At 34.4% G+C, this 12,162-nt stretch overlaps 1 protein-coding gene across 6 annotated transcripts in view; it reads right to left on the minus strand.

The window, feature by feature from the left end:
- The window catches only part of LOC123700899 (synapse-associated protein of 47 kDa), a 42,182-nt gene that overhangs the window by 1,881 nt on the left and 28,139 nt on the right, over window positions 1-12,162 (minus strand). For 4 of the 6 annotated variants that reach the window (XM_045648267.1, XM_045648270.1, XM_045648268.1 and 1 more), the window contains 4 exons: window positions 5,378-5,515; window positions 5,012-5,151; window positions 4,420-4,529; window positions 3,136-3,249 (listed from right to left, as the gene is read on the minus strand). In XM_045648267.1, coding sequence (XP_045504223.1) covers window positions 3,136-3,249; window positions 4,420-4,529; window positions 5,012-5,151; window positions 5,378-5,515 — 502 coding nt within the window. Of the gene's footprint in view, window positions 1-317; window positions 2,691-3,135; window positions 3,250-4,419; window positions 4,530-5,011; window positions 5,152-5,377; window positions 5,516-12,162 lie in introns of those variants that run through there. The other 2 variants (XM_045648271.1, XM_045648272.1) reach the window with 2 other exon arrangements.

Raw genomic sequence — 12,162 nt, forward strand, 5'->3', positions numbered from 1 at the left:
TTTGCAAACTTATTGATATTTTTAATAAAAAATGCCTCACATCAATAATGGTGACTGCACTATTCTAGCAACAAATATTATTCCATCAATCCATCTAGTTCTTGACAAATATTCAAGATTACAAGACTTCTAAGTAGAAAGTAAAATTTGATCAATTACTAAAAATTGGCTACTCAATTGATTTAAATTTGAAATAAACATCAATATACCTTTTATGAGCTATTTTGTCTTCTTCGACGTCGTCGTTGTTTGTTAAATCTAATTTATCTTTAGAATTTTATCTAACTTAAAGGTTATGTATAAAATGACAACACCAATTATTTTAGAATAATATAATTATTTCAATTCATAATAACTAACTATAAATGCCGTTAATAACTATAATATTATAATTTCACTAAACATTTTTCAAGTATTGACATTAGAAGTAACATCTATACTGACGCTAGGTTTTACATGGAAACAGTACAAAAAGACAATAAACAATAATATTAAATTAAAGTTAATAATAATACTGATAGGGGACGTCGAAAATTTACGAGAGCGGTGTTAAATAAAAGAAATAACTCATGTAATATTGTCAGCAAGTGAGAAAGGGAATTTTATAGAGATTAGCGACGGAAAATATCTACTAGAAGGTAACTAGGCCTGTACGATATCACCTGTCGATGCCTTGACCATCAGCTAATTCTACGCAACATTATAAACATTGGATTAAGTACATGGCTCACGTAAGTAACGGTACACACGCGACATTATGCTTGACAAGCTTGCATGATGTTTTGCGCAAACTTTCTGGTTCTCGCATGTTTGTTGTTTGAGCTCGTTTACGTGATATGCATTTTTAAATAATAGAAAAAATTCTATCACAAGGCGGGATTCGAACCCGCACCCGCGTCTTTTTCTTTACCGGACCGACTGACCTCTCGGCCATCCGTGATCCGCCAGAGCAATCGAATTTATTCTACTCTTTCGGTTTTATGTGTTAAATGTTGTTTGCATGATGTTCCATGCATGTGTCAAGTTAGTTACGTGTGTATCGAGCATTACGGAGCCGAAGGGAATGTGTTGTCAGCGGATAAAACCTAAGAACGGCAGTAAGTGTGAATAATATTTAATTGACTGTCACCCATAAGTGATATGTCGCGGCTATATCAGATATTTCAAAGAGACGAGACAAATATTTGAGTGCGGTTCGTACGTTTTAACGTGGCAAAATGGGCTTGAAAAATCTTCAATTTCTCTTTTATTTAGTAACCCTGGAATGTTTCATTAGGAATTATAGAAAATAATACTGTCCCTCCTTTACTGACATACCTATATTCAAGCTATTAGCCCCCCCCCCCCCCCTTTCCTCTAAACTTATTACTTTATGTTACAAATATTAATGCAACAAATTCTCTAGACTTAATTCTGTTAATAATACTTTATTGCCACGTCACAACGCAAAAACCACATCATTTCTTGTACTCTTGTTCAGTATGTGGTGATCGTAAATTCCAACTGCTGTTTCACTAGCGATATTCATTAGAAACATTAAATATATAAATCTGACAACACGTAATGTAAAAGTTTCAACATTGCTACGCGTTCATTCGGTTATAGATCGGAACCAACTTTGAGAAACATGAAAGCGTGTTAAATAATACAAATGCGGTATAAAATCAAGCTGTAATATTGACGAGAAGCGAGTACAAAATAAACGTAAAAGGTAGCAATGTTCAAACCACGAGACAGTTACATTTAAACACTAAGAAGTGACGTGAATCTATTTACTCATATACTTATACACATATATAACATTCAGTTTATATAATTACCATCGAGATTATTTGAAATAGACACTGTGACTAACAGACTTGACCTCAATAGAGACAAATAAAAACTACTCCAAATTCAACATTTCGCTAAGAGTCAACTTCTGTGACGTAATATGAACGATGATTAGACAAGCCTTATCTGTGATCAAAGCTATTCAAAATTGAAACATTTACTGACGGAATTTATATGAATCTATTTATATACATTCATATAAAGGACATGAAGCTATATTGTCATATATTATTAACACCAATCTTATAAACGACACACAATACTATATAACAACAAGTATTAAGATATGACGCTGCGGTGATATATAAACTTTGGATTCGTAAACGGAACAATGGTTTGCGAACAGCCATTATATATTATTTTATATATAGTAAATAACGCTCAAAAAATAATGTGAGATCAACAGTGATAGATTTTAATATAATAACGCCAAATATACTAGCGATAGATCTATGTAACGTAATATATAATCATTTTATTGAGTCGAAAACAAGTCGTAAATCATATTTATTATTTGAACAACAAATATTTAATAATTATCTTTAAAAACAAATTATAAAATGCTTTTTAATTTAAAAACAACATAGTTTTAGCGTTATTATACCAATTGGAAATAACATTTTCACAAGAGAGAAACGTCGGTAATAGCAAAGAGTTGGCTTTACAAGTTCACGTTATGGGAAGCTTCATATACCATCCATTTTAATGCTAAAACTGCCACAGAACATAAAAACTATGTCTTAAATAATATTATTATATTATATGAGCGTAGTGAAGGGACAGTATAGTGAAGCTACCTAGTTGTTACAAATAACAGTGATTTTTAAATACTCCATGTTGTCCGTGTCTCGTTTAAGCTGCATTCCAAGAATATAGAAAAAAAAAATTTTTATGAATATTTTTTGTCATTTTTTGTCAAAAAATTATACAAGTTTAGATTAGTGGGGATTATTACATGTGAAAATGTAAAAAGCATGCGATAAAAGCGTATGAAAATCACACATTTCTCAAAGTTGGTTATGATTGATTGGATTGTACGACTTTCTAGATCTAAGTATATTCGATGAATGAAGTAGAGCGTCGAAAACAACACAAATGAGAAGACAAAATAACTCATATTTAAATAATAACTCCTTGTCATAAATAAAAAGACAATATAAACAAAAAAAAAAATTAAAATTGCAATTAACTGAAGAAAAGAACAATTATAATAATCATTGTTGATTGTACCAATTTTTGGATATTACTTAATTTTATCCGGATTTTTTTAAATATTTTTCAAACAAATTTAAAAAATCTTACCATCATCATTATCTCTATCGACTTTCAACGACTTAATCCTCTTTTTGACGTCATCTATCGATGCTTGCGATGACTTTTCGCTAGCTATGAGACCTTCGCTCGCGGTTTTACTATCTAAATAATGTGAAATAAACAAAAAATGGGCAAATGAATAAAACAAATAAACAAAAATTAAAAAGGGAAACACAAAAAACTAAACATAATAGCTCTAATGAACCGGATCTAGCATTTAATGATGTTAAAATGGATCAGTATGTCTGAAAATCTATATTCAGTATTTGAATAACAATAGAATATATTGCGTATATTTTCATATAATTTTTATTTATACCGGTTCAATAGATTTTTCATAACGAGGCTATTTATAAAATATTGATTTATGGTCAAATTAATGGCCTGCCTAATTTCCACTTGCCATAGAAAGTGTGACCACGCGAATTAATACTTACTCTCTTATGTTATAGAATTATTTAGCCGAAAGACTCTCTGGGACTCTTTATTATTACTCTGCTTACTTAATGAAGGTAGTCTGTAATCAAACGATGCTGACTCGTATATTCGACTTTCTCGTCCGATTTAGAACCTTATTCGCTGTACATTAGATACTTACTTGGAATTACTTTCGTCACGCGCGACGGTGTCTGTTTCGTTGTCCTGGCTGGCAATCAAGCGCAACAATCGACCTTATAACCACGTACATAAGGCCCTCCTAATCACCTATCTGTCTAGATGAATTATAGAACTTATCCCTATATGCATAAGGTGTACATTGCCACTCACCTTACAGATCAGACAGCATCAGCCTCACTCGCAGCTCCAGCTAATATCGACCTTATCCCCATTGCATAAGGTGCATCCTATACACCTAACCTAACTACTACCGAAGTCCACGAAATCACCTGTATCTCCCAATCAATTCTGAACCTTATTCTCATATACACAAGGTGCATATCCCCACTCACCCTGCCAGCAGCGCTAGCCTGGCGCTAGACCACTCCATCCTCATTGAATAGAACAAGTATCGACCTTATCCCCTTATACATAAGGCCCACCTAATCACCTGTCCCTCTAGATCAATTATCGACCTTATTCCCATACACACAAGGTGCATATTCACTCACCCTGCGAGTCGTCAGCGCTAGCCTGGCGCTAGACCACTCCATCCTCATTGAATAGAACAAGTATCGACCTTATCCCCTTATACATAAGGCCCACCTAATCACCTGTCCCTCTAGATCAATTATCGACCTTATTCCCATACACACAAGGTGCATATTCACTCACCCTGCGAGTCGTCAGCGCTGGCCTGGCGCTCGACAGCGTCAGCCTCGTTGGCCTGGCAGATGAGTGACACGCGGTAGAAGTAGTTCCGCCAGAAGTTCTCTTCTGTGATACTGGAATGTTATAAATAATAAAGTTATTAATAAATTTTTATTTTGCTTTAAACATGATATTAAAAATTATGATAAAATAGTTGTTGTTTTACAATTAATTTTAGGATATTTATCAACAGCATATAAAATGTATTTAGAAGAAAGATGATATTACTGGAAAACTACGGAGAAAAATCGACAGACATCACTTATGTGGCAAAGCCCACCACCTCGTACTGACTGACTGGTACCTATTTGGAGCTGATGACATCTTAATCATCTGTCACAAGTAACTATACAGAGCTATTAAAACCATCCACCTCATAAAATATGCCTAGATATAGCTATAATCACTGTATACTCCATACAGTGTTTATAGCTATATCTAGGTTATATACGATAACATCTATTATTATCCGTCATAAGTAACTATATAGAGTTATTAAAACCAAACACAGAGCTGCTTAAACCAATAACTATATAGAGCTGCCAAAACCACTCACACTTTGGGCACCAGGTCGAAGCGCATCTTCTCGAGGTTGGGATCCTCGGCCATGATGGCGACGGCCACCGGGTACATCTTGTCATAGTCGAAGTCGAACTCCACGCCCGCCGGTGGCGCGCGCACGAAGTTCCGCCGGTCCTGTGGTACAACAAACATACATATTGTAGAACAACATATATTTACATTATGCATGTATATATGTTTCTACACCATATGTAACCATTTTTCTTGCAATCACACTTACAGTTTACGTGAATATAAAACAAAAATCTTCTTTTTCATACAAGCCTCAATATCCTAATTGCTAGTTAACACCATCTATAAAATCGTAAATTCAACAACTATGTAATATGTTCCAACTTACAGTAGACAGCGATAGGCACTCCTCCTTGAGCGAGGCCTCATTGGGAGCGCCGATCCACGGCGCGGCCGCTGCACCGCCTCCCTTCTCCTGGCCTTTGATGAAGGCATCTTGCTCGCGGTTGAACTCGCCCAGGATGCTCTGTAAAAACGACAAATGTAATGCCATGGTTGTCAGCAATTGAGGTAATGTGAGGATAATGTGCATAATGTGCAGACAATAAATAAATCACGTGGTAGTTTTAAATTGCGTGGAGACTCCGAGGATGCTCTGTAAAGAAGATTTAATGCATCCATCCTCGTTCAAAAAAAATGTCTCGGTCTGGCAGTACAAAGAAGGCTGATCACCTACTTATCCCTAAAGAAATTCGATCAGTGAAACAGATGTATGCATAATGCATCTGCGTCTTAACCCACTAGGGAACATCCTACACACAGGTCAGTTTCCTTACGATCAGTTCCTTAAACGATTAGATCCTTAAAGATATCTGCAGACAATTTATATATCACGAGGTATTCTTAAATTGTAATAAATATTCACTTCTGTACCTCTGAACCACCCTAATCATTACCACAACCATCTTTATTATAGAGCAAGCAAACCCACGTCATTCCATTGAAGCTTACAAATTAATTGAACATTCATAACGCCACACACTAACGCGTAACCTACAAATCAGCTTCCATTTAACGCACTCAACTAATTACGCCAAACAAACTTCAACAAAGCAATTATCGGCAAAAACAGTTCACTTGTTACTTGATAACAAAACGATACCATTTAATGTTTCGCAGTTGAGACGTAATGGCGCAAGTTTCGCGTCTGAGAAATTTCCATCATTAACAACGTTAACGTTATTATTTATCAACATTAATCTGTCTAAAGTAGCCTGGTTAATCTGTTTAAGATCATTTTGACATTAACATTACTAGAATTAGCCTAGTTACCACCCGAGACTTATAACGGCAGAAAGCTCATCAAAATATCCAACAGTAAATCTCTATAATGTAGCAAATATTCAACGAAAAGTGAGATAAATCATCTTGAGACCGGATCCTTGTTCTTTGTGGTAAAACTTCAAGAATATTCAACAAAAATAAAATGCTGCGTTAGCATAATGTATTACCCAGCAAGACACTTTCCAGGCACTTAAAGGGACACCGTTATGTCCTGAAAATAATGCCCGAGCTATTTCTGCTCAGTTCCATTAGTTATTGTTGAGGGCGGCTAATGAATAAGCCACGGTCATATTTCATAATGATATTATATTGCTACATCTCTGTTTTCATGATAATGCACGGGAAAATGTCGGGTCTTTAAATTATGCGATCGTTAAATTTGAATTTTATTGTTGGGTAAATAAATTTTATGTGAAGGTCGATAAGATAATGTCGTCACAAAAGGTGGGTTGGTCACAAAATGTTTGGGCTTAATGTGACAAGACAGATTTAAGGTAAAGACAAAGGTTTGGTACCTCATATCTTTTTAGATATAGAAAGGTAATCCTTACAAATCGTGGTATTTTTAGTATTTGTTTATGTATAATGTAAATGGTTGTAAAACAACATGAGAAGTACACCATTTTTTCTTTATTACAAAGATGTATTTCAATGTTATAGAATCTAATCTATATTTATTAATTTTTTTATGTCAATCTCCATGAATCGAATTAACTAGATTCTTAAAGAACTTTGTAACAATAACATACCTTTATCCTTTACGTATTTCGATGAATAAAATGGCCAAAAAGGGAGATGTAATAATCACATCAATTAAACAGGACAATGCCCCGTGGGCGCGCATTTATCTCCTAAATCTTATTATCCCTGGCTCGATAAATTGCCCCAGACGGATTATCAGCGCTGAATTTGTTGGACACGCCAATAAAACCTAGCCCTTTACGAGTAAAACGAATTGACATAAAGAAAAGTGGAGTTAGTGCCGTAAATTATTGAAAAATCTATACTAATATTATAAAGCTGAAGAGTTTATTTGTTTGAACGCGCTAATCTCAGGAACTATTGGCCCGATTTGAAATATTCTTTCGGTGTTAGATAGCCCATTTATCGAGGAAGGCTTATAGGTTATGAATCATCACGCTAAGACCGGAACGGAGCAACGTAGGTAAAGACGCGGAGCGCAGCTAGTTTTACGATAAAAGGATTCATATAAATTAGTTCAATTTTATTTTAACCAGAACTATGAAGTGTCCTCTCAAAGTAAATTTTGATAATCTAATGATATTTACACAAAACATATGTTAAATTTAGCCACAAACTTTTACTGTCGACCCGTATAATCCGTCCTATGATTGATTTGGACATAATCCCATTGGTCCCTCGCTGTTATCACTTACACATTATCCCTAATACTTTAAGTTTCGCAAAATAATTTAGGAGTGTTCAAAATTTATCCAATAAGTGAGCATTGATTATTTTCACATCCTTCTTTGAAAATCTTGAAAAATCAGGTCGAGTGTTCGCGGCCGAGAAAACATAATACATGTTTTCTCAATTTCTGATTTCTCCGTAGACTTGATCTTGAATATGCCAAGTGTTTTTATGATTTCCGATTCTTTGCTATGAGTCGTATCACGTAAACACCTATTCATTAGTGCAAAAACCAAAACGATAAGGCTGAATAAATGTATGATTAAAATAGTCATTTAAATAAAATATTATAAGTATTTTTTTTTTTGAAACATTAAAACGTTTGGCGGTTGTAGTTCAACTGACTGCTTAACAATATTGAATATCATTTCAATACATCTTGATGCCCATTTAAAAGAAAATACATCATCTGTGCGTACTGGTCTCACACTCTAACATCATATCTAGTTACAATCAATCCCTCTTTTATGACACGTCTACTTCCCCTTTACGTAACAAACCCATTACGCCAGGTCCTTTTAACTACTCCAGTTCGCAGCGGCCATTAAATGCAATGCTCCTGCATCGACCACGTGCCAACTCTCTGTAGCGCTTTCCGGCTTTATTTCGCATTTCTCCTTTATATTATAGCGTTAACTGAAAACTTCCCCTTTTATTGTGTTTATTTTTATCACGCTTGTAGATGAGATTTAGTTTAGTTCATTTTTTGCTTTCTCAAGTTTTCGTTATTGCATTGTTTTATTTAATTTAAAAATAATAACTACTTTTATTTGCATAGTAAGTTAATTGGTACATCAACCTTTATCTCGTAGGGTTTTAAATTTTGGTAAATGAAAAATATTTTTGTGGAATGAATTTAAAAAATGTAACCTGCAATATTCTGTATCAATCCATCACCATTGTTTTTTGATTTACAGTACATGTGAGTGTGGAACCATTTCATTTAATATATTTATTGGATTACCATAAATCTGGATTAATTGTTAGTAAAAACAAAAGACAAAGTATTGGTAAACAGATTTATTCGTTATGCAACACTTCATACGCTGAAAATAATCCGACTTTTCAAATAAACGAGATTAAAGCCGTGACCGAATCAAATTAACGAGGCGCAAATCCTTTTTTTTGCATTGCGATGCGGCATTTTTTGAGAAAATTCCAAGTTTTAATTAACATCTGCAATCTTCGTGGGACTTTTTCAGGGCGTTTATTAATTCCGACGTTGAAAGTATTGGAATCTTTCTTCTGAGACTTATAATCAGGAACAATTTCCAGTATCTACCATAGATCCTGATTTTCCTTTTCCAGAAAACCATTCTATAGAAAAGGTTACCATACCTTCAGATTCGAAGACAAGCCAGCATTTCGAAACGATAAAAAATATAAACTGTCACACAAGTAGATATCGTAAAGACTGTGTTATGACTGGCCACGTCTGCGTTAACAATAAAACCTTAACGCGCAATGAAAGCTCCCGTAGGCTCATAAATGGGGAACTAGTGTCTTGTAACAACGCATTTTATGTTGCTTTTCCAACAGAGATGAGCGAGGATGTGTTTTAAAGAAACAATCCTGTCGCTTTATTTACCTTTATGATCTGTCAGCACAGCTCTGGTGGAAGCAACACTATTGGTTCTTTATCACATCCTCGCACATCTAGTGGAAATGCACCCTTATATTTGATAGGGCGGAAAGAATAGTCTTGATAGCGTAAGCAAGGTGAGCGACACACCCCATACAAACGCATTAACAAGTCAATAAGATGCAGATGTGTTGCTAGCTTATATGGATCGTATAATTTAGAGGAAAAGAGAGCAACGATGTCTCTGCGCCCTTTATGTCTGGTACATTATGCAAAACGCAATACATATTTTGTATAAGTTTATGTTGGATGTTCAACTGTTTTGAAAAGGAATCAGCTTTACAACAGTCTGATACAGGCTTGTTTTAGAGAAGAAGAATTTTGTGAGGTCACCCACGTATTTACAAAAAAGAGCGTATGTGAGCACACGTGTCAGAAGTGAAACTTTTTTGGCAAGAACAAAGATAATACAATCACGAGGCAAGATCCAAAGATATCAAAATCGTCGCCTTACTCCATGACGTGACGGTATTGTTATGACGCGAACTTGAAATTTTACTCTCAACGCGCATAAAGAAGTTTCACTTTAAAATTCTTTTACATTTTTTTCTTGAAGTTTTAAATTAATCATCGATAGATTACCATCCGACAGATAAACATACCAAATACGCAATAAGCATTAAGCTTCAGCATTAGCGGATACGATGCATATTGACGCATCAGATTTCGAGCCCGCAAACAAAATCCAATAATCGCATTTGCTGCGGCTTTGTCGCGTTCTATGAACTATAGAATGCGTATTAAAATATTATACGATGTAGCTATCGATTACTTTGGTTATTAATATTACAATATTCTGTACAGATTTCAGGTACAAAGTTAATCATGAAAAAGTTTAACGTATTTTAGTTAGTAAGTTAAGTAGTGCCGTGAACGCAATGGACTGCATTTGGACGATATTATTTTTAAGAAATAAATTTCCATATTATGCACTTTAATAATTAATAAACATTTTTTCAATACACCGCTTACTTTTTTTTTTATTCATCCACAAAATATAAACTTTCTTTTGAGACACCCTGTATTTCTCCGCAAAATATCAGTTTGAATTAAAAGAGTTGAGAAACTATGTACATCAATTCATTTATGAACAAAATATCATACTATATGTAAAATTCTTATTCTGTAGATAGTAAATGAAAAAAAAAAAATTAAGAAAGTGCTGTTTAATGGAAGAAATCAGTCAACAAGAGAACAAAGAGCATAACTACTTAAACCTGAAGAAAAAACGAATCACTGCAAAGCCCCTTTTAACCTTAACTTTAATAGAAAACAAAAGCACCATGCCGTCTGTGGATCCTGCATAAAGGCACTCTCAGCTCAGAATAAACATCGTTAGCGTGCCTAACGATACAGCACTCAAGTCGAGTATTTCTCTAGAATCTGATATCAATATAGTGGATTGCAACCTGATACCTTTGTTAGGATTTCTTCTGCAGTATACTTGAAGGAAAATGGTCCTTTAGAAATAGTATCATTGAGTTTAAAGGCTTCAATGTAGTGCTTCGTGAAAATGATATTTGCGGAAGGATAAGTAAAATCCTAATTGAGAGAAGACTTTCACATAAAAGCGTAGAATTTAATATTGATACAGATAACGAACGTAAAACAGTAACAGTTACGGAAACGTATAAAAGATGACCATAGACATAAAATAGAACAGATAACCACAAACTATAGAACAACATCCTGCTGTAAAAGAGACAACTGCGCAGTAACTAACAACACTCTCATATCACTGTCACAGTATATTCTAATGCCAGTGTATTTCCCAGCTTGCAAATAAAACGCAATTTACGTCATGTCAATCCTTCAGACATCAGCTTTATTGAAAGTAATATGTAATAGATATGAATTCCTTTGATGTGAGAAATGGATATGTCTATTCGTTGAATAGATCTACAGGGTTACTTGTATAAAACACCAGCAACCTCGCAGGACAAGATAGCTAACATCATAAGTAACAACATTTGTTCTACGACTTTTGATAATTTGTTAGATTTTATTTTCATACAAAAATTAATATTCATTTAATTTTCCGTTTGAATATTATAAACTCTACGCGCATCTCAAAAATTACGTAAACAAGAAGCGAACGAGAGGGGGAAGAAGCGTGCGCGGGCATCGCATCGTCCTTTTGATAATGAATAGAACATAGACTTACAAATGTTAGGAGAGTACACTAAAAGCTTAAAAAATCATTTAAAAATAATTTATTGCGTTATGCCAAAAGTCGTAGAACAAATGTTGTTACTTATGATGTTAGCTATCTTGTCCTGCGAGGTTGCTAGTGTTTTACAAGTAACCCTGTATAGATATGAATTTTCCACTTTATCTAGGGTTACTGCGCATGAATAGAAAAATGTAAACGACATAGATGAATAAAAACAGTATACATATAGCTACTTCTTACTCCACGTCCGAAATATACGTTTGAGGCTATTGAATGATAGAACACCGAAGTATTTAGATAAAATACCGTACACCATAATGAAACTTGCAATACAGCAGAGTCTTAATTAACAAAAATACACACACGTATCGTATCAAAAATCAACAATCAAGAAACAAAAATAAACAATCTAGTGTAATCCATAAATCATTCCAATACTGATGAATAAAATAACCGTTTACGAAAATCCAACGGCAAATATACGCGCTAATATTTTCATGGAGATAATAACAAGTTTGCTACAATAAATAAAAATATAAACGGGACGCCTACGCCTACGCCTACGCCTACAACGGAGTTAACT

The sequence above is a fragment of the Colias croceus genome, chromosome 20 (genome assembly GCF_905220415.1).
Source record: "Colias croceus chromosome 20, ilColCroc2.1".
Classification (NCBI taxonomy): domain Eukaryota; kingdom Metazoa; phylum Arthropoda; class Insecta; order Lepidoptera; family Pieridae; genus Colias; species Colias croceus.